This window comes from Phascolarctos cinereus, unplaced genomic scaffold (genome assembly GCF_003287225.1).
Source record: "Phascolarctos cinereus isolate Bilbo 61053 unplaced genomic scaffold, phaCin_HiC Scaffold_8;HRSCAF=390, whole genome shotgun sequence".
NCBI classification, from domain to species: Eukaryota; Metazoa; Chordata; class Mammalia; order Diprotodontia; family Phascolarctidae; genus Phascolarctos; species Phascolarctos cinereus.
The window spans coordinates 1267697-1294103 of record NW_027556291.1 but is presented as its reverse complement, the minus strand read 5'-3'; the positions used below and the strand labels follow the sequence as shown (position 1 = coordinate 1294103).

At 51.9% G+C, this 26407-nt stretch overlaps 1 protein-coding gene across 1 annotated transcript in view; it reads left to right on the top strand.

The window, feature by feature from the left end:
- Positions 1-20858, top strand: part of LOC110201108 (Krueppel-like factor 5) — a 29873-nt gene extending 9015 nt beyond the window's left edge. The window contains exons 2-4 of the mRNA XM_020976633.2: positions 8378-9206; positions 10346-10405; positions 17545-20858. Coding sequence (XP_020832292.1) covers positions 8378-9206; positions 10346-10405; positions 17545-17723 — 1068 coding nt within the window. The 3' untranslated portion in view covers positions 17724-20858. The remainder of the gene's footprint in view (positions 1-8377; positions 9207-10345; positions 10406-17544) is intronic.
- Positions 20859-26407: the final 5549 nt, after the last annotated feature.

Sequence of the window (26407 nt, the reverse complement as noted above, 5' to 3'; positions counted from 1 at the left end):
GCTCTTGAAGAAAGGGATCCAAGACACGTAGGGATGAGGAGTCTATTCTGAGCCCAATTTTCTAATCCTGAGTAGTTGTGACCTTTGGGCTCGTGCTGCCCCTGAGCCCTGTAGCACAACATGGCTGAGCCTTTCAGGAAATGTTCTTCCTTGGTACCTTTGGGCACCTGATCAAACCAGCCAGGTCAGCTCTGTCCTGTACCTTGCCACAACTTCCTTCTGGCTTCTGGCTTCATTTATGGTGAGTATGTCAATATTGATCTTGTTTGTTTCCATGAGTAATGTGGCTACTTGGTGGCTTTGGGACATAGATGTCACATTTAGAGCATCAACAGTTAAACTAATGCTAATGGGCAGAAACCTTTCCGGGCAGGCATTTTTCAGTCCTTCCTATTCTGAGCCCTGCACTGGCCTGGCCCAAGCAAGGGGCACTGTGAGTCAGCAATCCACCCAAATTCTAGAGGAGCGGGGAGTGTAGATTCAGGAGACTGTCAGGCTAGTAGCAGGAAAGAGTAGGCAAAGAACATGATTCCCCCATCTCTTAATCAAGTCACTCACTTGACTTCCCTCTGTACTTGTAAACAGAAGTGCCCTTGGCCTCTCAGCCATTGCTTTCGTATGGACCATGTGGGAAGGAGTGTCTGGCAACAGGAAGAGCATAGTCAAGTATATTTGGGATGGCTTGGTGTCACTCCTGCAGCTTGGTCCATGAGACAGCTTCATCATGTCACTGGGCTCTTTATTGCTCCCGGAGGCTTCCCAGCCATTGCCTCTGCCTGTTTCATGCTAAGCTTCTCTGACTTTTAGTGACCCCTCATTTCAAGGATATTACTGAGGAGGCTGCTTGTCAGAGTGTGATGAACCTGACCTGGGGGGTCAGTCAGTTGGTGAGGCAGCCAATAAACATTTCTTAAGCACCTTCTGCATGCCAGGCCCTGTGCTAAGTGCTAACCCTTCCTACCACTGACTAGCTGTGTGACTTTGAGCAAGTAACTTGCCCACTTTGAGGGCCTCCGTCTTCTCCTCTATAAGATGAAGATAAGGCTCCTGTTGGCTCCAGGGATTTCTTGGTTGAACTGATGGCAGCAGCATTGAAAGGGGGCTGAGAAAACAGTCAGGCCCACTCTGGCCTGCTCCCCAGGAGGAACCTTGCCCTGAGACTTGGTCAGGGTGACATAGGCAGCCAAGAGAAGAGCTAAGGTTTGGACTTGGACTCTGGGGCAAGCATCCTTTCCCCATTAAATGAGTAGGAAGAAGGAAAGAAATGAGGAAGGAAAATGAAGGGCCAAGGAAAGGTGCGTATCTAGTGCCAACTAGCTGGCATAGGGCCTGGCCTGCCCCTAAGCCCCATCAGATCTACTCCACCCCCAGAAGAAAAAGGACTAACTTCAAGGCAAGCAGGGTATGGGAGTCCATGAAAAGAACCCCCAAGCTGGAAGGGGCCTCTTAAATAGCAACCCCCACTGACCTTCCCAAAAGAACCACGAGTCAGTCCATAAGCAGTTATTAAGTGCCTACTGTGTGCCGAGTGCTGGGGATACAGAGAAAGGCCCAACCACCAAATGCTAACTGCCTGACAGATTGACTCAAGGCTCACAGATTTGACGTTGGAAGAACCTTTTGGGAGTGAGGCAGACAGGTGTCATGAGGGCTTGCTATGTGCCAGGCATTGTGCCATCTTCTATGGGACATCTGCAGAGGAGTCTGGGAAGGAGCTGTTTGACAGGTGAGAGGTGAGCCAAGAGAGAGAGTCCATGACAGTGTCCTGAAAGCCCACCAAGGAGGGAGGATCCGGGGAGAGAGTGGTGATCACTACCAAAGACTACAGAGATAGCAAAGAGGCTGGGGCCTGGGAAGCAGCCACACGACTGGGACTTCAGAAAGGGCAGCCACAGAGAGGATGAGCTCGAGGAGGGGAAGGATCCAGTGAGGGGGTTAGGGCTGGGCAATCACTCGGGCATATTTCTAGGCAGCAGGGAATGAGCCAGTAGATGAGAAGAGGCAAGAGGTGGGCTGCCAAGGGGTAGAACAAGGTCCCCAGGGCACAGGTAGAAGGTTAAGTGTTGTCAAGGACAAGGGCCAGATATTCATCTGAGACCAGAGTGAAGGAGGAGTGCACGGGGGTCTTGTCATGGGGGAGCTAGGGCTGCAGCGAAGGGCCCAGGTAAGGATGGAGAGCCTAACTTTGTGGTGGCCCCTGTTGGCTGGATTCCATTCATCCAGTTCTAGCCAAGGCTCACAGCCTTTCAGATACTCCTGCTGGCTCACCCTAAGCAATTCCTTTGATTCTTCCTTGAGCAGTGCGGTCTCCTGGCCCCTCAGCACTCCCCTCCCCCCCTCCCCCACCCCACCCCCTTCTCTGGTGCTCCAGAAGTATCTAGGTTGGAGTGCGCCTGGAGGGTCTGCCTGGGAAGTGTCTTAATGGAGCCCAAGGATACCTGTTGTGGGCATGCTAGGGTTGGGAATTCCTTCAGAAATTGGGTGGACAGTGTCACCCTTGCGATTCTAAGTCATCCTGGTCAACCCATCCTGGCATTGCAGTCTGCTAACTGTCCCACCCTCACTCTCTGCATCCACCTTTGCCACCCTGGGCTATGCTTGACCTTCTCTATATTCAGGGGACCTCCAAGTCAGCCTGTTGGCCACCAGGCTCTGCGCTGTCCCTGTGGTCAGCATCCCAGGGCATGAGGAACAGTGACCATGTGAGATGGGCAGGCAGGAGGAATGTTTACCTGAGGCTAAGTGAATTGCCCAGACAAATGTAGGGCATGTGGGTAAAACAGGAGGGACCTCCCAAGCTCTACAGCACAGTTCCCCTAGAACACTGCAAAGAGAATTTCCTTCACCTTGTGGCTGTGACATTGTGGAGAAGGCCTGGGCAGGGACAGTGGCCTTGGGGACAAGGTGTGCACAGGACTCCAGGCTCTCCCCCATGGTAGTGTCCCCCAGTAACTCCCCCATTAAGGTGGAGAAGCCTAGGGCCAGCCAAAGATGTCCAGGAGGCCAAAGACCAGGAGGATATGGGGACAGATGCCAGCTTTGCTGCCATCTCTGGCCTCAGGAAGAGGAAGAGGCTGACCTAGATATGTTGTTTGGCCCCTCAATGAATGGTGATAATGATGTGTTGTTGATGTGGCTAACAGCCTTGTGGGAAAGAGAATAATTCGGGGGGGGGCAGGGGAAGTAATGAACACTCTACAATGAATTCCATTTTGCAAAGTTTCATGGAGGTCAGAGCAGGATTGGATCTGAGGGGAGCCCTTTTCAGAAAATGAAAGGAATGCACACTCCATATGTGCCCTTCCTGATGATGATAAACAAGCCAGCTGCCGAACTCTCAGATGACAGCAATAAGCCTGTGGGCATTGACTATAGTTACTCATGACCTGACACCCCTAAAATGCCACTGTCGAGGGCTTGAAGTGTCTCTTTTAGAAAAGCTTCCAAAGCCATGAGAAACTTGGCCTGCCCAAGTCCCCCTGCATCCTGGGGTCCATGGAGGCCAACGAGCCCAGAAGGACCTGGCTGCTGGCCTGTAGAGTAGGAGTCAGCTGGCCTTGCTCATCTGGGCCCCAGAAAACAGAGCCCTGGGGAGTTCGAGGTAGGCACACATGGGCTCAGTGTCAGGAAAGGCCCCCTCACTGGCTCACTTTTTCTATTTGCTGGCCCAGCCCCTAGCTGCATGCCTTACTTGGACTGAAGGCTCTGGTTGTCGCTGTCTCCTACAGCCACCACAGGAGCCATCTTCCCAGAGTTGTGGTTGAGGTCCCCCCACCATGGTGGTTCCCCTCCATGGTGGTCCACTTACTGCTCTGTGGACATTCCCCCTCCTAGTATCAAAGAAGCTTCTTGAAGTCAGAGACTCTCTTGTAGGTCTCTGTAACCCACTTGCAGCTGCTTAGCATTGACCTGGAGAAATTGGGCAAAAAGCAGACGATGGCTTATAGCGAGGCCATTATGGAGGCTGAATGGTCAGGAGCGTCAATATTTACCAGGGTCAATATTTAACTTCAGGGACAGAGAGCCAACCTGATATATCCAATCTGCTCCCTAATGAATGTCCTGGTGAAAGGAAGCTTCTCTAGCACAGGCAGGTTGGCTTGGGTTACCTTTTGTTCTCCTTCCCTGGGGGCCAAGCAGTAGAAAGTTGGATGGTGTCTCTGTTACTGCTTCTCTTACTCCATGGACCCTGCCAGATGCATCAGTCTCCTCTCCCAAGTTCTGGGGAGGTGAATGGGGTCCCAGTGGCCCCAGCGCTTGGGGATTAATGCTCAGCGAAGTTCTAAGCAGAGAGCGGATTGAGGCCACTTGGCATTTTGGTCTGCTGCTGCTGCCACCTTTGCTTTCCTCCAGACTACCTTGGTTGGCAGTGTTGGTGCTGGGGGGGGGGGTGCTCCATTTGAATCCGTGCTCTTCCCATTTCTTTTTTCTGTGTGACCTTGGGTAAACAGCTCAGTTTCTTTGAGCTTCAGTACATAAAGGGGTCAGACACAGCACTAAGGCATATGTATAAAATTAGTTCTGAGCCCCCTCGAAGGGAGCCCTTCATTTCACCTGTGTTGGAGGTGCTCTGACCCTCCTCCCCCCTCCCCCGCCCCGTTCCTCTGCACACGCTCTGAGGTCTCCCTGTGGACAGCCTGGTGGCTGGCCGAGGCAGGAACATGCTTGTCATCAAGCCTTCAGGGCATTTCAATGTGATTTTGTTCTCATTCACTGAATGATAGTTCTGACACAGGAACTCACCCAGGAGCTCTCTTTGTGGGAATATTTGTGGGAATCACTGGTTTCTCAGCCAGCTGGTTTAATTTGGGCACACGTTGGATTGGAAGGAAGTTATTCCTTATTTTGAAATAAAATTGGCCTCCTCGTAACTGCTCCCCAGTGCCCCATTGGCTCCTGCTTTGGCCCTCTTGGACCAAGCCCTGTCACGTGACTGTGCATTAAGTGTTGTGTTCGTCAGGCTAGCCCTTCTAGAGGCTGCACTTCCCTTTGGGGTTGGTCAGTCGTTTTCAGCCATGTCCCACTCTCCAGGACCCCGTTTAGGGCTTTCTTGGCAAAGATCCTGGAGAGGTTTGCCATTCCCTTCTCCAGCTCATTTTACAAGTGAGGAAAGTGAGGCCAACAGGGTTCAGGGACTTGCCTAGAGTCATACAGCTAGGAAGTATCTGAAGCCAGATTTGAATTCGAGAAGATGAGTCTTCCTGACTCCATTCACGGCAGCATCACTCTACTTTAGAGGACCCTTGCACTGGAGGTAGGACAAGCTGTCCCTCGTTAGGGTGGGGTGATGCCTTTGGAGCATGATGGTTCAGGCTGAGGAGGGGGTGGGGGTAGGTGGATGCCTGTCTGTTTTGAGGGTTGGGTGAGAGTTCCGTTGGTAGGATGCTGGAGGTTACTGCTACCCCTTCCCCTCCTGCTAGTATGGGCAAGAATGTGCCTCTGTTAGGGCAGCTAGTGGCGCAGTGGATAGAGCTCCAGCCTTGGAGTCAGGAGGACCTGAGTTCAAATGCAACCTCAGACACTTGACACTAGTTGTGTGATCCTTGGCAAGGCACTTAACCCTCACCAAAATAAATAAATAAATAAATAAAATTAAAAACAAGAATGTGCCTCTGCCCTCTGCCAGCCATGGGGCTAAGGATGGTCATTACCACAGGCTGCCCTCTGTCTCTGACTTTGTCCTAATCTATTTACAGCCAGTGTTTCTATAACATAAAAGGGGGAAGAGGCTGAGGAACGTGGAGCTGAGGCAAGGATTTGGAGGGTGTGGTCGTGTCAATATTATAAGTCTCTGAGCTCAAAAAGATGGAAGCCTAATGGTGGGGGATCATCTTGGTATTTTGAGAGGAAAGGATGCTGATCTGAGCTGTTTCTTGGGACCTGTACTAGGACCTCAGGTCTCACTGACTCAGTCTGGCCAAATCTCAAATGTCTCAATGTCACCCACCCACTGGGTCCTCCATTTTGTGGCCACAGTGCCCCCCTGCTGGTGGCTGTTGGTGTTGCACGGGAAGTTGCTCCCTGCCTCCCCCTTGTGGATCATGTGACTACTTTTCTGTGGCTAGACTCCATTTTAAGAGCTCTCCTCCAGCTCAGTGCCAAGGTTCTGCCTCCAGACCTCTGTGGTCTCTGTGAGGTAAGGTGGCTAGCTTTGGCCCCAAATTGGGCAGGTCACAGAGACCCCAAGTAGGCTGTCATCTCCATGGGGACAGTTGGCATCTCAGTGACCATCATTTTATGGAAGAGGAATGGTGAGAGTGGGGTGGGGGCAAGGAAAAAAAAAAGCTCAGAAATCTTTTTTTTTTAACTTATTATTTAACCATCTGAAAAATGGGATAATGATAGCTGTGGTTACGCTGCCTGCCCAGGGCGGTTATGACCACCTGTAGAGGGGAGAGAGAGGGTGGGCCAGGAGAAAGAGAGAAAGAAAAAAATAAGGGGAAACAGATTTAGGGAAAGGAGAGAGAGTCTTCCTTTTTCCTCTTTCAGGAGGTGACTGGCAGATTATCTCCATTTCCACTTTATTCTCTGGTTCTGAAAGCTCTAGGTAGTTTCTTTTATGATTTCCTGAAATAGAATTTCTAAGCTCTTATTTTGCCCCTGACCTTCAGGTAGTCTGATGATTCTTAAATTATTTCTCTTCAATCTGTTTCCCAGGTTATTTGTTTTTCCTATTAGGTACTTCAAATTTTCTTCCTTTTTTTTAGTCTTTTGACTTTGCTTTATTATTTCTTGGTGTCTCATGCAGTCACTGGCTTCCGTCTGGCCAATTCTAATGTTCAGAGAGTTATTTTTTAGTGAAGTTTTTTCTTACCTCTATTCCCCATTGATTGGTCAGTTTTTACATTTGTCCCTCTTGCTCTCATTTGGTTTTTAAAATCATTTTAAAATCATCTTTCTTCAGCTCCTCTTTTAGGAATTTTTGCTGGCCTTGTGTCCCAGCCGTGTTTTTCTCTGTGGATTTTCTTGCAGATGTTTTCAAGTTGCTCATTATCTTCTGGGATTATGCTTTGAGTGTCTCTGTCCTTGTACTAGCTCTTCATGGTTGGGTTCTTTTGTTTGCTCATTCTTCCAGTCTGTGTCCTGACTTTAGACTGGATGTTAAGGCTGGGCTCTGCCAGGCTTCTGGGGAGAAGGTCTGTTGTGTCTTTCTGCTCCTTTCCAACCCCGTGTGGGGGCCTGCATGTGTTTGGTACTTCTGACATGGTATGATCTGGGGAGGGGTCTGCTCCCTATCCTCCTCCCCAGATGTCTGCGTGTTCCTGACCCAGGTCTGGGTCTGTTGGCTCACATGTGGTTCAGTTTCTCTAGATGGCTGCTGGACTCAGTCACTGTTAGCCCACTGGGAGCTTCTGCAGGTTTGGAGCAACTGAACTGTCAGCTGCGGGTTAGTGTTGGTCACTTGCCTTGGTGGGGGTGGGGGGGTGGGGGGGGTTATTCCTGCTGACACAGAGAGATGGAGAGAAGATACTTCTTGGGTACAAGGATGTCCTTAGCAGGCTTCAATCATTTGGGATAGCCCTGAAAATCATCCCAGACCATGACTCCCATGTTAATTTGGCATTTTAATCCTCAGATCAAAGATCTGATAGAGACCATCAAGTCTCCTTTTACAAATAAGGAAACTGAGGCCCATAGAGAGGTTAAGAGATTTACCCAGAAGCAGATTTGGAGATTTGGCCCAGGACACACCTCATTATACATTATCAGCTTCTCCCATGTTTTCTCCTAACAACGGCCTACATGTTTACTCATCTGGTTTCCAAATAGACATATAAACATATAAGCCATCGTTACAGCTTCATGACTAGGACCTGGGACTCAGAATTAGGAACACCTGAAGCCAAAACCCCCCTGACTGACTAATTGTGACCCTGGGCGGTTCACTTCACTTGCTCATCTAGACGAAAGCTCAAGAAGCATGAGCCCAGTTAACGTCTAAGGTCCCTTCTACCTCTGGGCACAACTCTAGGAGGTGGGCACTGCTCCAGTCATTATGTCCATCTTGCAGGGGAACAGCCTAAGGCTCCCAAGGGTAAAACCTGCGCCCACAAAGGCCTCCTGACCCCAAGTCCACTGCTGGTCCTGCTGCTCACACGATGTTGCTTCTCAGTTGAGAGAAGGGCTTCCTTGTGTACCAAACACTGTGCTGAGTGCTACCACGGGAAATCCAGAAGCCTTGACGAGCTTTGGACTTTCTCTGTGGAGGCAGTCGCCAGATGGGGTCTTCTGCCCCGAGCCCTGCCTGCCTGCCCACTGGGTTCCACTACAGCAGACTTTGAAGATTTCCTCGCTCCCCCTCTTCCTTTCCTTTCCCCACCGTAGCCATGAGCTTTTCCCTGGATCTGCTCCAAGTGACAAACTTTTGTCCAAACAGGTGTCCCTGGAGCCTGCGATTGTGGAAAAGAATTACCGTCTGCAAGGCGCTTTTGTGGAAGATGAGTTCTTGGCCATGGACAAGTCCTCCCCTACTCCATACAGCGTCAACATCAACGTGCTCCTTCCTGAAAATACTTGCTATGGCACTCCCAAGGCCTTGGCAGTCTTCCCTCAGATCAAAAGCGAGCCCAGCACCAGCTTTGCGCAGGCCTGCCCCACCATCATTCCTTCCCCACCAACCCTGCCAGATTTCACCAGCGTCTTCAGCGTTCCACAACCTATGGCTGTGAGTAACATCTTCATTAAGCAGGAGCTGCCTGGAGAGATGCCTACGGCTGCTGGACTGCAGGCAGCCCAGTTGTGCCAGATGCCGCCGGCCGGGGCCGGCATGGGCATCGATGTCTCCATGGCCATGCCATCAGTGAGCAGTGCCACTGCCTTCAGTGGCCTGAATGGCATCAGTCTAGCAGCAGGCAACTCCCTGACTGGGATCCTTCAGCAGCCGTCAAGGCTCGAGGGAGAGGAGAAGTCCTTTCCAAGTGTCCTCCCAGGGCAAGGTGCCGTCAACCTTGCTGGGCAGTTCTACCCTGTCCCAAGTGTCAGTCTGCCCCCATCCCCCCCCAGCTCCCAGCCTGGCAGCCCTGAAAATCAGCGCCCCCCATCTTTCGAGACAGCCTTCGGACTGCAGCTGCTCCCGCCCCCTCAGATTGCCACATTCCCCGGTGGCCTGACCACCCTCTCCCCGGGGCAGCTCATTCTGCAAGCGGCCCGATTCATCCCGAGCCCAGAACTGGACAAGAGGCGTGCTCATCGCTGTGACTATCCAGGTAATCCCTCCCTCCCTTCCTGCGCTCTAGGGGGCGCTCGAGCCTGACTCTAGGGAGTTCCAGAAAGGCACTCCTGGCTTGCAGCGGACGTCTGGAATAAGTCAGGAGAGAGGTAGGGAAGAACCCTCTCTGATCCAGTTTGAGCTTAGACACGAGCGAGCTGGCACGTTACTCCCTATGACCTTGGTCTGGGATGGGGAGAGCAAGACTCATCCTCACCTTTTCCAAGTGGAGTTGGCAGGACCCAGCAGGGAGGACACCCGCCCTCGAGCCACGTAGCTGGAATGAGTCGGAGTCAGCACTGGAAGCCAAGGCTCTGCCAGGTCCAGGGCCAGCGCCATCCCCTTAGACTGCTGCCATTAGTGGGGATACCTCGAGGGTACGGGGGGGCACGGTGTTGAGCACAGGCCTTTGGCGGCCTTAGGGTCTACGAGGTGAGACCCCCCCCACATGGCAAAGGAAGCCATCCAGGGCAACTGAAGGCCACAGCCACAAGCATTAAGAAGGGAAGAAAGGAGGCGTGGGAAGGCCCTGGAGAAGGTGCAACTTGAAATGGGACTTGAAGAAAGTAGAGGCAAGAAGGCTGGAGGCAAAGGTGTGGAGAGAGGGAAGGGGGTGGGGAGAAGTCCTAGGAGAAGGAAAGGGGCTGGCTGGACTGCACAGCCAGATGGTGTAGGGCCACAGAGGTAGAACAGAATGTTTGATATGATTGTACATGGAGAGCCTATGTCAGATTGCATGCCGTCTTGGGGAGGGGGGAGGGGAGGGAGGGAGAAAACAATGTGGGACTCAGAATCTTATAAAAGTGAATGTTGAAAACTGAAATGAATTAAATGAATTAAAAGAAAGAAAGTAGAACAGAGGCCTTTAGGCTGGAGCTAAAGGTAATAGGGAGCCAGTCCAGGTTCTTGAGCTGGGGAGTAGTATGCATGCACTGGTACTCAAGGACAGTGAATGTAGCAGCTGGAAATACAGGACGTACTCAAGAGAGAGCCAGGGCTGGAGGATAACTTGGGGGCCTCATGGCCTGACCTTGTGTTCCCAGGGTGTGCTCACCATAACTGCTGTGGCTCCGTCACCTCCTCCCCCCTTCCCCATCCCCTCAGCCAAACAGTGACTCTGGCTTCTCTTGCCTTCAGGTTGCATTAAGGTTTACACCAAGAGTTCTCACCTGAAGGCCCACCAGAGGACGCATACAGGTAGGCACCAAGGCGCCAGAGGGTTTGGGCTGGGCTGTGGACTCTACCTGCTGCCGTCATGAGGTCCCATGGTACTTTGCACACGCTAGAACAGAACTAGACCGCTGCCAGGCAGTTGGGCACCTACCCAGTGTCCTAAGGGGCATTTTCCGTTGTGACGTGCTCCCCAAGGGGGGCCTCTCCCACAGAAGTCAGGCTCGGTCTCTGAATCTCCAGGGGCTAGCCATCCTCTGCCACACTGCTAGAGCACACCTTCCTTCATGTCGAGAGGAGGCAGGAAGGAAGAATTGCCTTGTGTTGGTCCTCACTCGAATCCGACAGGAGGAATGGCGTGAAGAGAATCTAAAGACAGAGATGGCCTTCCTCATGGGCAGCTTTGGTGCTTCGCTGAGGGGGGTACAGAGTGCCGCCCAGCTCTGCCACTCCACAGGTACTTTGCCATCCTGGTGCTAGCTGGCTGGCGGCTGGGAGGGAGCTCTCCCCTTGCTCTGCTCATGTGATAGACCGTGTGACATAACCTGGCCCCCTTTTGTGCCAGCCTCTGCCAGCACTTACCAAACAGCTCTTTAAAAACTCGCCCAGACTTTGGTTCTTCCAAGACTCTGGGGCTCCATCGTCCACAGACGTGTAACATCTACGAAAGAGTGTTAGGATTTGAGTTGTAAGGGTCAGTCTCAGGGCATCGAAAGCATCGCCCGAACGCCAGTGGGTCCAGCTTACTGTCTTGCAGGCTCAGCTCTGGGCCCAGCTCGCTGACAGTCTGCAAAGCCTCTGCAAAACCTGGGCTTTGATAGCCCAGCTCAGTGGGCTGCCCACCCAGCAGGTGGACACCAACAGCTACACCTCACTCCTTTGTTTTTCCTTTATGGGTAAAGACATAGTGGCCAAGGACAAGATGTACTTAGAATAGAAAGTCCTTTGCAAAGCATCACAGAGGATAGTAATAGCACTGGAAGTTCACAAAGTACTTTACAGATATTATCTCATTCAATGGTGGAAGAGTGGGGGAGGCCTTAGTCCAACTGTGTGCTTCCCAAGTCGTGCCACTTCTGAAGTGGTGGGGTCATTTCGAGGGATCGTGGTCAGAGGAAGGTGAACAGGGTGGTGAAGGACTTCCATTTCCTGACCTGGGAAGCCAGGTGGAAGCACTGAGAAATGCAGCTTGGTTAAGTTGGTCACACACTAGTAAGTGTTGAGGGGGGTGTGGAGCCTGGGTCCAGCCTGACTCCTCCCTATACCACCCTACCTCTCCAGTATGAGCATCGGGTACCTCCTCCCAAAGAGCTCCCCCATTGGCCCGTCATGGGCCTGAAATTCGACCCTGGAAGATGCATTCCTTTGGCCCTTAACCTCCTATTGAGATGCACCTTCCAGAGGTCATCAGGAGGTAAAAAGGGGCAGATGGAGAGAGGAAGAAGGCCAGCAGGAGAGGCAGGGCCAAGAGAGAGGCAAGGCCGAGGGGGGAGGGGGCAGGGCTGAGCACTGCCTTCCATCTTTGATGCTTGGCCTCACTTCTGTCCCTGTTATTATCAGCTCCTCTGAATGGGTGCCAAAGCCTGCTGCCAGGAGGCCAGCCGACTCTGGCTCTGCCTCTGGTGTGCAGGCCTTTGGTCCTTGGACCATGGTGGGTGGGTTACAACGTTCAACCCAGTCACCAAGACGCACATGGTATAAGCTTGTGACCGTTGCTGGGTTTGGGGATCATTGCTGTTTCTTGTTGAATTGACAGAACCAAATGGTGGTTTTTGGTCATGTGTGGACGCCGTCTAAATCAGATGGGTCCAAGTGCAGATGGCCATGGGGGCAGGGCAGAGCCAGGTCTGGTAAGGGCTTGAGGAATGTTCTCACAATTTAGTGACTGGGCAGGTGTGTGTGTGTGTGTGTGTGTGTGTGTGTGTGTGTGTGTGTACATGTACGTGTATGTATATGCATGCACACACACGCCCTGTGGTGGTTGGGGGGCATAAGCATTGCTACCCAGATAACCTCCTACATTTACTTTTGCCTTTGCCACCTGTGCCTATTGCCACCTATCGCTGGTGAGGCCCAGTGACTCAGAGGGTCTGGGAGAGATGAGATCTGGCCCAAGAACAGAAGGTGATGTTGGGGACTTGGAATGCGCCAGGAAGGAAGACGGTAGATTTCAGTCATCTGAGCCCACTAGTCTTGCTGTCTGTCCATCCCTGGAGCCTGTAATTAAAGAGGTGCTTCCCTCGGCAAGCACACGGAAACAGCCGGCATGGGGCAGTGGCCAGCACAAGGTGCTCAGTGTGACTATAGAAGTCTCCAGTGGAGTGCCACCTGGCTCTGTCCTTTTACACTGCCCCCTGCTTTTACAAAGAATTCAGATACACTATAGCCAGGCGTCATCTGTTATGCTCTCTTAACTTTTAAGAATTCAGAAACATGAGAGGAAGGATCCCATAATCTATAATTCTACAAGAAAAGTTGGAATGAGATGCTATAAGGAAAGAAGTTTTCAAGACAAACACAAACCACGGTGATCAGAGAGAAAGGGGGAAGATGGTAGCTCCAGAGAGACTTGGGCGGCTAAGGGTGGAGCACAGGAGCTTTGGAAAGCTGCTGATGGGGGAATGAGCTCGAGCCCCAATTTGCCCAAGTGAATGGGATGATGGTCACGGGCGACACATGGGAGGCTGAGCTGCTACAGTCTGGTTTGGCTTCTGGTGTCTCTCTGTCTCTCTGTGTATGCCTCTCAGTCTCTCTCTCTCTCATCCTCTCTCTCATCTTCAATCTCTTCCTGTCTCTTGGCTGCTTCTCTACTGCTTCCAAACACAGTCATGTCTCCCCCATTCCTTACTTGATCCATCCAGCCTTGCTACCTGTCATCCCATAACTTTTCTCCTTTTTTGTGGATAATCTCCTTAAGAAGACCATCTACAATAGGGGCTGCCATTTCTTCCCATTATTAAGTATCTACAGTCTGGCTTCTGACCTTAGCATTCAATGAAAACTGCTCTCTCCAAAGTTACCAGTTATTGGGGCAGCTAGGTGGCGCAATGGATAGAGAGAGCACTGCCTCTAGAGTCAGGAGTTCATATCTGGCCTCAGACACTTGACAGTTACTAGCTGTGTGACCCTGGGCAAGTCACTTAAGCCCGTTGCCTCACCAAAAACAAAACGAAACAAAACAAAAAAAGTTGCCAGTTATTTCTACGTTGCCATATCTGAGGGATTTTCCTAAATCCTCATCTTTCCTGACCTCCCTGAACCCTTTGACACTATAGTTCATCTTCTTTCCCTTAATACTCTCAAAGTTTTGGGGACAACCCCTCCATTCTCCTCCTCCCCCTCTGAGCACTCCTTCTCTGTCTTCTTTGCTGGTTCCTCCAGATCACGTCCTCTAACCATAGGTACCTCTTGGGATTCTGTCCTGGGCCCTCTGCTCTCCTCCCTCTGTACTACTTCACTGGGTGATGTCATCAGCTCTGCTGACCTCCAGTCATGCATCTCCATCTGCCTGTCAGACATCTTGAACTGGATGTCCAGGAGACATCTTAATCTCATCTTGTCCAAAACACAACTCATTCTCTTTCCCTGCAAAACCACCTCCTTCTCACTAAGTTCCCAGTCAAAGGTACCACCATCCTCTCAGTCCCCCAGGCTCCTAATGCGCACCTCATCCTTGGTCCCCCTACTCTGACCCCCTCCTGCCCCCTGGCTAATCTTTGCCCTCTGCAGCACCTCCCCCCTCTGACGCTGCAGGCCCTCATCACCACACACTTGCAATAGCTACTGGGGGTCTGCCTGCCTCCAGTCTCCCCCCACACACACACACTCTACTCCAAAGTGATCTCCCTAAGGTGTGGGTCCAGTCAGGTGAGCCCAGAACCCCAAGGGAACCAGCTTGGGGGCCTTGGGAAATGGCAGCTGATGCCCAGCGCCCTCCTTGACTGATGAAAGAAACTTTAAATAAGTGGCTTCGTGTGTGTAAGTTTTGCTGCTGCTCTCAGGATTCTCCCTCTGTGTGCAGAACAGGTCAGAAGGCACTCGCTGCCCCTAGACACTGCAGGCCCAGAATAGAGTGGGGGGGGGGGAGAGGAAGCCTGGATTCACCAGCCACCTCCCATGGCCCAGCTGCCAACGTGAGCCCCAGATCACTGCCCCAGCCCTTGCCACCTCTCTGGGAGCCAGATGCCAGTTGTCTGAGTGAAGGCTGCTGGTCCAGGGACAATGGAAAACGTTTGTATTGGAGCTGTGAGCTCCCACCCAAGCACAGCTCACCTGACACAAACAATGCCCCAGCTGAAGGGGGCACACTGGAAAGCACCAGAATGTTCTCTGTGGATCATGGCATCCCAGAGGCCTGAGGCCTTCTCAGGCCCTCTGGTGAGCTGAAGACCTGTTTTGTCTGAGTGTGCATCCTCCTGGCCTGCCCAGCCTCCTCCAAGGGCCTCCTCCCCTACCCCACCATGAGTAGGCCTTGTGCTGTCTGATCGAAGTGGCATGTGCTCTCCTTCCTTCCTGGGGGGGCTGGGGGAGGGGGCTGCTCCCTTTTGTTTCTCATCCCTTGTTCTCTGTAACGTTGCAGCTCCACAGCTGGCCATGTTGAGGAGCTCAAGTATACCAGCTGTGCCTGGGTGGGTTCGGTGTCGTCTTGGGGGCTGAGGAGGATGTGCATGCCAGGGCCAAAAGCTGCCCAGGAGTACTGTTGTCTCAGCACTGCAGTCTGCATCCATGTGTGTGCCCAGGGACACCCAAATGTGTATGTGTGCAAGCATGGGTGTGCAAGGCCAGAACTTGCTCTGGGAACCTGCTCCTGCATGTCAGTATATAGGGCTGGCTTGAGAAACATGCATGGGGTTGGGGGGGGGGGTGTACACTACACTTGAGTGTGTGCTGGACATGCTGTCTAGCTGTTTCTCACTGGCCATAGAAATGGCAAATATTCATAGCGATATGCACCTCAAGGTCATGGATTCTGACCATTCTCTCACCTCTAGGGAGGCTGTTTGAGGCCAGGACTAATATTGGAGGGGACCACACCCTCCTCAGCAAAGCCAATCCTGGCGCCAGCCCAGGCCCAGTCCTGGCCCCAGCCCAGCCCAGGCCCAGCCCAGGCCCAGTCCTGGCCCAGTCCTGGCCCCAGCTCAGGCTCAGCCCCAGCTCAGGCCCAGTCCTGGCCCCAGCCCAGCTCAGTCTCAGCTCAGCCCAGGCCCAGGCCCCAGCCCAGCCCAGGCAAAGGGATGGAGGTAAGAATGCAGAGAAAAGGCGACCATTTAGGCTGAAACATGGAGTGTGTGAAGGGGAGTAATATGCAAGTTCCACTGGAAAGGGAGGCAAGAGCCTGCCTCACCTGGAAGGGCCCAGCTGTCCTCCATTTCTCTGCTGAGATACCGTTATCCCGGGCAGCTGGCTGGGCCGTCTTGCCCCTCCCCCCAGTGCCAGCTCCTTCTCTCCGAGGCTGCCCCCTCCACCCTTACCCTTTGGCCAGTCCCTCTGACTGTGCTTATTCACTTGTTCATGGGGGGGACCTCCCTGCCCCACCCCCAGCTTCTCCAGGGTTACAGCCTCAAGCTCTGGAGGGCCTGGCCCAGGCAGGAGGCTAGGGGGCTGGCCTTCCTGGGAGCCTTGCCACATATTCTTCCAGTGGGGCCTGCCCTGGCTCCCGGGAGGAAGGTGCACTGGGCCCTTTTGAACAGATGAGAACAGTGAGTCCAGTACTCGAAAGGTCTCAGACCAGTGGCCCACGCAGGGAGGCCTTAGACGTGCCCTTTGGCCGCAGGAGTGCCCAAGGTGTTCAGCAGGGCATAGGGAGGAGGCTGGCAGATGCCTGTGCCAGGAAGCCCTGTACCACATGGACCCCAGGGTTGGAGGAGCTCCAGGAAGGTTCCCCGAGCTTGACAGTGTGGCTGTGTGCCCAGGTGGCCTGGAACAGAGAATGTCAGCAGACAGACCTGGATTCAGATCTAGCCTCAGACACTTACCACTTGAGTGACCCTGGACAAGTCACTTTACTGCAGTCTGTCTCAGTTTCCCCAAGCATAAAAATAGGGATGATAACAGCCCCTACCTGCCAGGGTTATTGTAAGGCGCCAGTGAGATGTGGATAACGTGCTTAACACATTTCCTGGCACGTAGTAGGAGCCATCTAAATGTCTGTTCCCTTCTCCCTCCACCCACTCCCCAAGGAGCAGGTATGGCATTTGTTTGTGCCTGTCTGTCTTAGGCTTCCCTTGGCAGCTGAGATGCCATGTTCCTTGGGCCAAGATGAGGTTTTAGCCTTCGGGACCTGCAGACTGAAGGCCAAGCTTCCGTTCCCCAGCCTGGCCTGCCCCATGGCCCTCTGTTCTGACACAGCCTCCTTTGGCCAGAGCGCTCACCTGAGTGCCTGTCGCCTGCCCACCTCCGCTGCCCCTCTTCCTGTAATAATTTATTGGAGAGGAATGATGCAGGCCTCCCCTGGTCCCCATTTATTACCCCCACTCATCTCCCCAGCCGGCTCTTGGTCAGGCCCTGGTGCCCTCTCACCTGTAGTCTCCCCAAAGCCGTCAGAGATGTGACTACACACCCCTGCTGACTCTGGGTTTAGCCCTTCCCAGGCTGGCCTCATTCCACAACTCCCCTTCATGCACTCTGGGGCCTAGCCAGCTGGTGGCCTTTCCCCAACCCTCAGCCAGGGCTCTCCATTCCCAGTCTCCTCACTGCCCTTGGAGGGTCCGGTCAGTGTCCCCTCTGGAGGGGGGGGAGGGGACATCCCTAGAGCCCCAGCTGTTAGTGCCTCCCTAGTCCCCTGTACCAAGCTTGGCTTCACCCCCTAGATACCCAGACATGGACGGGCCGTCCCTTTCCTTGATGAGGTGGTAGGGACTGCCTCAGTTTTCTCTTTGTATCTAATCCGCAGGCTGAGGCTTGATAAAGGCCTCTTGACAAGCTGGGATCTAAGGGTCATGGATTAAGGCCCGGGCAGGGACTCAAAGCTCCTGTGGCCCAGTCCCCTTATTTTACTGAGAAGAAAAGTGGGGACCAGATTCAATGACTTGCCCGAAGTCACTTGTCATCCAGGGCGCAGGTGGCAGTCGTCAGAGGATTGACCGAAGTCAGCCTGGGTTCATCTTCCATTTTGATCTCTCTGTCTGTCTCTCTCCCCCTCCCTTCCCATCTCTCCCCCTCTCCAGGTGAAAAACCGTACAAGTGTTCCTGGGATGGGTGTGACTGGCACTTTGCCCGCTCAGATGAGCTTACCCGACATTACCGCAAGCACACCGGAGTCAAGCCGTTCAGATGTGCCACCTGTGACCGTTGCTTCTCCCGCTCGGACCACCTGAACCTGCACATAAAGCGGCACCAGAAGTAGGGGCGTTCTCCTGGCACACAGGAGGACTCCAGAGATCCCCCCGCCTGACCGTTCCTCCTGTACTAACGGCTCAGCCCCTGCTCTTCTTTCCCATTTCCCATTTGAAGGCAGCTCACACCACTCAGCTCGGCTTTGCTGGTTTGGGGAAGTGCACACGGAAAAGCTCGGGTTTGAGGGTATCATCATCCTCTTTGGGGTCTACCTCACCACATCCCATTTTTGTCCCCCAAAAGATATGCTAAAAATGTCTAATAGCAAAGCCCCAGGAGGAGGCCTCTGCATGGGCTTTTCAGCTCCAGAATGACTCCATCTAGGCCCCAAGCTGCTGCTGTCTCTAGAGTTCCAGGAAAGAGAGGGGGCATCTAGAGACCCAGAGGCAACTTGGGGGCTTCTTGGCCTGCCCCTATCTCCAGCTTTGACCTTGGCCAAGACCCTATGACCATTGCATGTGATAAAGATGGGGCTTTTGTGGTGCCTGACATTTGGGTGGCGACCCAACATCCACGTGATTTCATCGGCACGTGTTTATCACTACATTGCCAGGTTTGAGGAGTCAACGATCTGGAGATGGGCAGAGCTTTTAAGGTCAGCTTCCCAAACCCCCTTCTTTGGCTAAGGCCTAGATAAGGGAAGGGACTCTGCCAAGGTGACGCGGGGAGTGGCAAGAGGCAGAGCTGACTCCAAACCCCCTGGGCCAGGTGCTCTGAGCCACTTGTGCTGCTTTGAGGTTGCCAGTTCTGAGAGAGTATTGGCATGAGGGGAAGAGCTGTGGGCCTAAGAGTGCATTCTAGAAGGAAATCCCTGGAGCAGAGCTAGGCCTGGCCCAAGTCACTTGCAGGCAGTCACCCCAGGGGCCACCTATCTTAATACCCTTCCTTGGGATTGGTGCTGGAGGTGGGGAGTCAAGTAGGTCTAGAGGGAATAGGAAACAGGGGAGGGGCTTAACTTAGTTGTTAGAGCAGCACAAAAATAGGCAGGAGATGCTGTTGGTGTGGATCTCTGGCTTGACTGGGACTCGTGTGATGGCGCCTCCCCCACCTCTGTGTGCTTTTAGAGGCATTGCTGTGGCCTAACACTGAGCCCAGAAGCTTACAAATCACAGACGCCTTTTTCTTCCAGATGGGAAGTCCCAAGTCTCTATCATAACTGACCCAAGCTAACCTGGGCACCTTTGCCATTTCATGGCACTTGCCATTGGCCTTGCTACTTGAACAAGTAGGTGTTGCAAAAATCCAACCAGACAATGTCAGGAACACGGTGGTCCTCATGACCCTGCCTCACCAGTTCAGGGCACACTGGGCCCAATGGTGGTTTTCCTGGTGAACTGGGCTAGAGGGTATGCCCAACGTCCTTTCACAGAACCTTCCACATCTGTGCACTGGACACTGGATGGCCTGCCCACCTACGCACTCACAGGGTTCTGCTAAAGGAGCCCAGAGGCCTAGAACCCCTCACAATGCCTTGCCAGGTTTTCTTGTCGAGGGAGGTCCGGCACCAGGTTTCCTATTCCATACATCCTGTCAGGGTGCACAGAGTATGCAGCCCAAGGGCCAGCTCTAGTCGGGTATCTGGTAGAACAGACCCATGCAGGCCACTGCATGCCTCCTTTCACCTCTTTTGACAAGGACCATTCAGATTCCGGGACAAGCTCCAGAATCGGTACAAAGCACACAGGTTGGGGGGGGGAGGCGGAGAAAAGGTCCCAGTCTGTCTCCCTTCAGCAGGCACTTCTCAGGCAGGTGGGTGGCCGGCCTTGGGAGTCCTGGCAACGGGAGCTGAAGGCTAGGGCAGTGTGTGCCAGCTGTGCCAATGAAGCACATTGGGGAGCAAATTCAGGGCTGGTAGTGGCAGTGGTGCAGGTCCTGTGGAAGTACAAATGATCGACACCGCTCATCCCGAATTGATATCCCCCTTAAAGCAAGGCCTAGAGTGGAGAGCATTGGACCAATATGCATGTGTGTATATACACATGTATGTATGTATGTATGTATGTATACACATACTTATGTGTGCATATTTGAGACTCGGTGACCAGTGGCTCAGGAAACATTGATCACGTTCCTGCCAGATGCTTCCTACAGAATCAAAGACAAATGGAAGACTCCCAGGCCTTGAGCTCCCTTCCATCCCACCAGGCCGCGAATGGCTTGTCTGAAGTCCAGGCCTTGCCCTTTTTCCCATCAGCCCCAGTGAGGATCCCTGGCCTGGCTCAGCCCTTGTCACACTTCATCTGTCCTGACTGTGCTGGCGGGCTGGGTGGGCTGAGACCAAAAGGAGCCAGCAGAAGGAGCTCCGATGGCTTCCTTCCAGCGCCACTGCTCCTTTCCTTGCTGGTTTTTCGTTTTCTTGCCATGTTTGGAGAGTAATGCCCCATGTAGGAAAAAAAATCCATCTGCTAGGCTCTCTGGGACACTGGGAGCGTAGCAGGCGGACACTTGACTTTTCCCTGAGATCAGGGATCATTCCCCACAGACACAGGGACGTGGGGCACGGGCCATAAGGGGAAAACAGATTGTTTTTTAAAAAAACTGAGCCCAGGCATTAAGAGCAGCTGAAGACATGCCCTGCCCCCAGCCCTTGCTTCCATTTCTAATGCCCAAACGGGATGAGCTGTTTGGCTCCCAGCAGGCCTGTTGACAATAGCTGCCTGCCAGTTGGCCTCTGCCCCACAGCCCCTGCATCGGAACCCCAGCATGTGTGTCACACTGCAGTGCCTTTGGCTGGGCAGAGTCACCTGTGTGACTCTCACCCAGCTCCCTGCTTCCCCAAGCCTGCCACCATCTCTTACCAAGTGAGCGTGTGCCTTCCCTTTTCCTCGTAGGACACCCCTATTGAGCAAAGCTGACCCCTCCCCATGCATTCACTTGTTTGAGCCTCTCAGGTCACTGGGGGCCAAAGGCCCCAGAAGTTAGGATAAACATTGGTTTTTTTCAGGCAAAAAAAAATTAAAAAGGAGAAAAACGCCAAAAAAGCAAAACAAAATGAGCGTGATTGAAGGTGTGTGCAAGATGATAACTAACATTAGCGCTAATGACTGAGGTTCAGTTGTTTCCTAGCGTGTTTCTGAAAGTTCTTCTGCTTATGCTACGTGGGAGCCTCCTGTACTGGTAAAAGAATAAAGCTTGAAGCACTTTGCTTTGGTGAGAGTGTCTTCTGTAGCCTGGGGTCGGGCTTTCAGTGGGAAGAAGGGAGGGGGCTGCCTGGAGGAGGCACCAAGCTGCAGAGGGGGTCCTGCCATTGCCTCCAGTGTGGCCCATTGTGTCTCCAGTTTCATTCGCCTACTACACACCGACATGGGCTGTGCTGAGGGCCAGAGGAAGAGGCCAAGAAGGCTAAGACCCACTAGCTGCCCTCCAGAAGCATCTCGAGGAGGGCGGAGAAGGAGCGTTTGGGGCAGGTTTGCCACACCAACCCCTGAATGTCTCCCTGTCCTCAGCTGGGCTCATTGGTCCTTTCTTAGTGGGAGGCCTGAAAGAGCCCTGACTTCCCTGACTTGGCAGTTCCTAGACCAGCGGATCAGGCAAATGCCAGAGACCCAATGTGCCTAGAACAACGTTTCCACGAGTCATTCGACATGTCGTTTGTGCTCTTGTCATGGCGGCCCAAATCGAGCTGTGTAGCCCAAGAGAGCATTAGGAGCCTCTAAATGGGGTCGTGCCCCGCATCTCCAGGGTGCCCAAGCTGGTGGACAGTGCTCATTGTCCCATGAGGCATTCCTCAAGCTCTGGATCTTCAGGGATCATCCAATAATGAAGGTATCCCCAAGCAATGACCCCCTCTAATCCATGTGCTCAAAATCTTCCCAAAGTCCAGGCCAGCCAATGGCACTGCCCTGCTGCTCTCGAGGCCTCCCACTCCCCTGAATATACCTATTTCTGTTGCTAGAGGTTCCCAACCTGGGAATCGCCCTTGATCCTTTCCTCACCTGCTGGCCCCACCCCCACCCCCACCCCCTGCCCACGGTAGCCAATCAATTGCAAAGTCTCCTGGATCCACGTGCACAATCTCACTAATCCCCAGTCAAGTGTTCAGGACCAGCTCTCATCGGGTCAGTTCAAGCCAGTGGGCATTTCTGGAATGCATGCATGCTAGGCACTAAGGAGGCAGCTCCCTAATCTCGGCTCTGATGAAATGGCAGCAGTGACCTTCTCGGCCCCTGCTCCCCGTTTCCATCCTCTCCTCTCCAAGCATCTCCCCAAGTTAGTCTGCCCAGGACAGTCCTCTGGGGTCTGCTCTCAGCTCCAGGATAAAAGGCAGACTTCTCTGGCTGCTGCCCCCAATCTAGCTCCCAATGACCCTACAGGCTTCTCCCACCTCATTCCTGTCCATGAGCTTTCTACTCCTGCCCCTCCCCACCCCACTCCCAATTTAATTTTTCCAAGAGGGCAAAAGGGTGTCTCTCACCTGAGGTTTTCATGGGAATTTTCCTCCTTAAGAGAGGAAAATGGAACATGCATTCGGATTGAAACTGGCTGGGATGAGGGTAGCCTGGAAGAGCCCGTTTCCATGAACACCTACTAATGATCAGAGCTCACATTTAGACAGAACTCTACAAAGCACTTTATATGAGTTATTCCACCCTGTCACTCTCATCATTGCCCAGGTAAAACAGAACCTGGTAGAGCTTATGTCACCTGCTCTGCTTCTATTCCTGGCAAAACCCCTGGTTCCTGAACATTTAGAGAAGGCAGCAGCGATTAACCAAAGGTACCCCTTGGGAGTTCATCTCACATTCTTCTTGTGGAAAAGACAGAGACACAGACAGAGATAGAGACAGAGAGAGGGAAGGGAGAGAGAAAAGGACCAATGAAGGAAGAGGGAGACTGCAGGAGCGGTTGTTAGGCTGTAGAAGTTCTCTTTGGGGCATGGGTTAGATTAGAGGCCCCTGGTTCAGCACCTTAGTGCTCCAAGCCAATCAGTCACCCAGTCTTGTAGAGTCTAGCTTAGAGATCCTCCAGCCTAGGACAGGCCCTCATCTGCCTCAAGCTGATCCCTTCTCAAACTATCCTCCTAAGACACAGAACTGACTGTTCGAAACAGTCAATGGCTCCCCAGGTCCTTAACCTGGCATGTAAAGCCTTCCACAGGTTAACTCCCATCTCCCTTTCTATGTTGATTTCAGTTTACCCTCTTCATGTATGTAATTCCTTCTCTGATCCTCACATCTCATTATTGGTGCGCTCCCATCACTGCTTCCTGCAGTACATATTGGCTGTACTTCCTTCAGCATCTTTAATCTCAAACCCTGAGCTCCCCCAAAGAACTCCTCCAAAGAGACTTAGAAAATACGGACCTAGTCGTGAGGGGGCAATCCAAGCAAAAGTCACAGTGAGTCATTATTCCAGCTCAGGTCAGCCTAGAGGGACAGCCTGAGAAGTTTACAGATAGTGGAGAGAGGGTTGGGCCAGGAGTAGCCAGGCATACAGAGAGAAGCCATGCCAGGGCACCACAGCAGCCACTTTGTCATCAACTATACAGACCCAGGACAGATTTGTGCATAGGGGTGACATTCCAGGGGGAGGAAGGGGAAGGCATGATCAGCTTTTGCCCTGGATCAGACCCCTCTGGGGACACTGAAAGCTTGCAGGTGCCCAGCCTGAGCTGTCCCTGAGATCCTGGAACAACCCAACGCTCAATACACGGAGAAAGCAGCAGCGAGAAGAGCCCAGACATTCCCTCCACAAGTGTGACATAGCCCAGCCCTGCCATCAAGTCTGCAGTCAGGAAGCAGGCTGGAAGGATGGGCAAACACACAAAGAAGCCCACCATGAGATATTGTGGTGGGGATGCTGAAGACATAGGCGTAGAGGAAGAGAATGACCCCAAAACATCTACAGGTAAAACCTCAGAAAGAAAACACAGCTCAGGCACACATTGAACCAGAATTGCTGGAAAAGAGAAAGCAAAAGTTTTTAAACAGTTAAAAAATCTTTTTATCCATGAAATGAGAGTGCTAGAGGAAAAATTGGAAAAGCTATGAAAGCTATGGAAGAAATAATTGGAAAGGTGATTAACAGCTTGATGCAAGAGGTATGAAGCCTGCCCAAGTAACAAACACCCTGAAAATTTGGCCAATGACTCCATGAGGCAATGAGAAATATTAAAACCATGTCGAGCGACTGAAAAAAAAATAGAAGAAAATGTAAGGTATCTCGGAGCAAAACCAAGTGACCTAGAAAACAGATTGAGAAGAAAAAAATCAAGAATCACTGGCGTACCGGACTTCCATGAATTTATTCCATTCATTATACTTTAAGAAATCTTAAAAGAAAACTGCCCAAATAATCTCTTAGAACCAGGGAGCAAAGTGGAAATAGAATCTGATGACCACCTCATGAAAAAAGGAAAACTCCCAGGGACATCATAGCCAAACCTCAAAGTTTCCAGATCAAAGAAAAAATGTTGCAAGTAGCCAGAAAGAAAAAAACTAAGTACTGAGGAGACATGTCAGAGTCAGGATCATACAGGATTTAGCAGCCACCACTCTAAAGGGGCAGAGAACTTGGAATATGATATTCCAGAAGGCAAAGGATATGGACTTTATGGCCAAGAATAACTTACCTAGTAAAACTGAGTATAATGCTGCAGGTGGGGGTGGGGAGGGAGGAAATGGACCTTCAGTGAAATAGAGGATTTCCAAGCACTCCTGATGAAAAAGGCCAGGAGTGAAGAGAAACAAAAAAGGTAAACGCAAATGAACATGAATAGAGGGCAAGGATAACTGCTTACCTTCAAATGTGGGGAAAGGGGATATGTCCCATCTAAACTATCATCAGGGATGATAGAGGGAGTCCGACTAGCCAAGCCCTAGAATGGTTCTCTTATGTCTTGATGAACTTAATGGAAAGAGCAGAGTCATACCCTGGAGGATGGGAAGGCAGGGGAAGGGAAAATCATCTCACATAATGAGGGTGCGTGAGTAGACATCTCTGTAAACAAGGGAATGGGGGGAAGCAGCTGGCCAGAGGAGATAATACATCACTCAACAGAGAAATAGGGAGAGAAGGGGAGAAGCGGGAGGAAGAATTAGAGGGGAGGGCAGATTAAGGGAGACATTAGTTCTAGGCACAACAAATTATAATGGTATGCAGAAATATTTCTAGCTCTTTTATAGCAAAGAATGGGGATCTGAGGAGGTGGCCACCGATGGGGGAATGGTTGAATAAATTGTGTTCTATAAATATGATGGAATGCCATTTTGCTGTTAGAGATGAGGAAGGAGATGGTTTCAGGAAAAACTGGAAAGACTTGTATGAACTGATGCAGAGGGAAATGAGCAGAACCAGGAGGACAATTTCTACAGTGACAGCAACATTTGTAAAAGCAAACAATTTTGAAAGAGTAACAACTCTGACCAGTGTAATGACCAGAGGACTAATGGTGAAGCATATTCCCCACCTCCTGAGAGTGCAAAATGAGACCTATTGTTTAGGACATGGCCAATGTGGATATTTGTTTTGATTGACTATACATGTTCATAATGGTTTTTCTTTCACTCTCAGTTGGGGAGTGGAGGTGTTAGGGGTAGAAGAGAGAGAAAGCAGATTTTTGCTGGTTTAATAAAATACTATATAGGTCCATATGTTAATATATTGAATGTGTGTGTGTGTGTGTGTGTGTGTGTGTGTGTATGTGCGTGCACGCACATGTGGATGAATGGCCTTCCAGGCAGCAAGACCTGGCTTTGAGTCCAGCCTCTGACATGTACTAACTGTGCCACACTGGGCTAACTAACCCTCTCTGAACCTTCATTTCCTCTTAAGAGGTAACAACGGCCTCTTCCTCCCACAGGGAGTCTTTCCCATCCCCCTCATTGCTAGGGTTCACTTCGTCCTGTACCTCCTCCTTCTCTTATCTTGCATCTTCTCCAGGGTGACTCCAAGCCGCCTTCTCATCCCACACACATTCACGGGTCATTGGAGTTTGCTTTGCCTTGTGGTTTGTCTGTGCTTGTACAAACGGGAACTGTCTTTGCCTCTCTTATCTCATGTCCCCAGCACCTAGCACAGCACTTGGTGTGTAGTAGGCACTTCATGAATGTTTGTTGACTTAATTTGCATGTGAATAATTTAGGTGAATTCAACCCCATTTGGGGATCTGGTTTAGAGCAGAGACAGTGGAGTGTAATTATTGTCTGAGCCAGGACGTGTCTGTTGCAGAGTAGATAGAGATCTGGCCTCAGAATCAGGAAGGCACTTGCTGATTATGTGATGCTAAGCAAGTCACTTAATGGAGGAATAATCCAATGGAAAGAGTACTGGATTTGGAGTCCAAGGGTCTGGGTGCAAATCCTAGCCCTGCCCTAACTACCAGGTGTGATCTTGGGCAATTCTCTTCCCCTCCCCAGGCCTCAGTTTTCTCATCTGTAAAATGAGGGGGTTGAACCAGATGGCCTCGAATGTCGTTTCCAACTCTAAATCTAGAACACTGTTGTGGCCATTGACTAGGATCTTCATTTGCACAGAGGTGGTCGTTTGTAGTGGTGAAGGGATATAAAATCACAGCTCCCCCTGCTGCCCTAACTGCATGATGACAGCCTCAAAGAGACTCCTAGAAAACGGTGTGTGATGTTTGGGAGCCTGGTGCTGGCTCCATTCAACCAAGAGCCTTGTAGCAGATGGATGGCAAAGGGTCAAGACCCCTCTGAGCTGCCGTCTACTCCTTCTTGGTTGAAGACAGTCCCA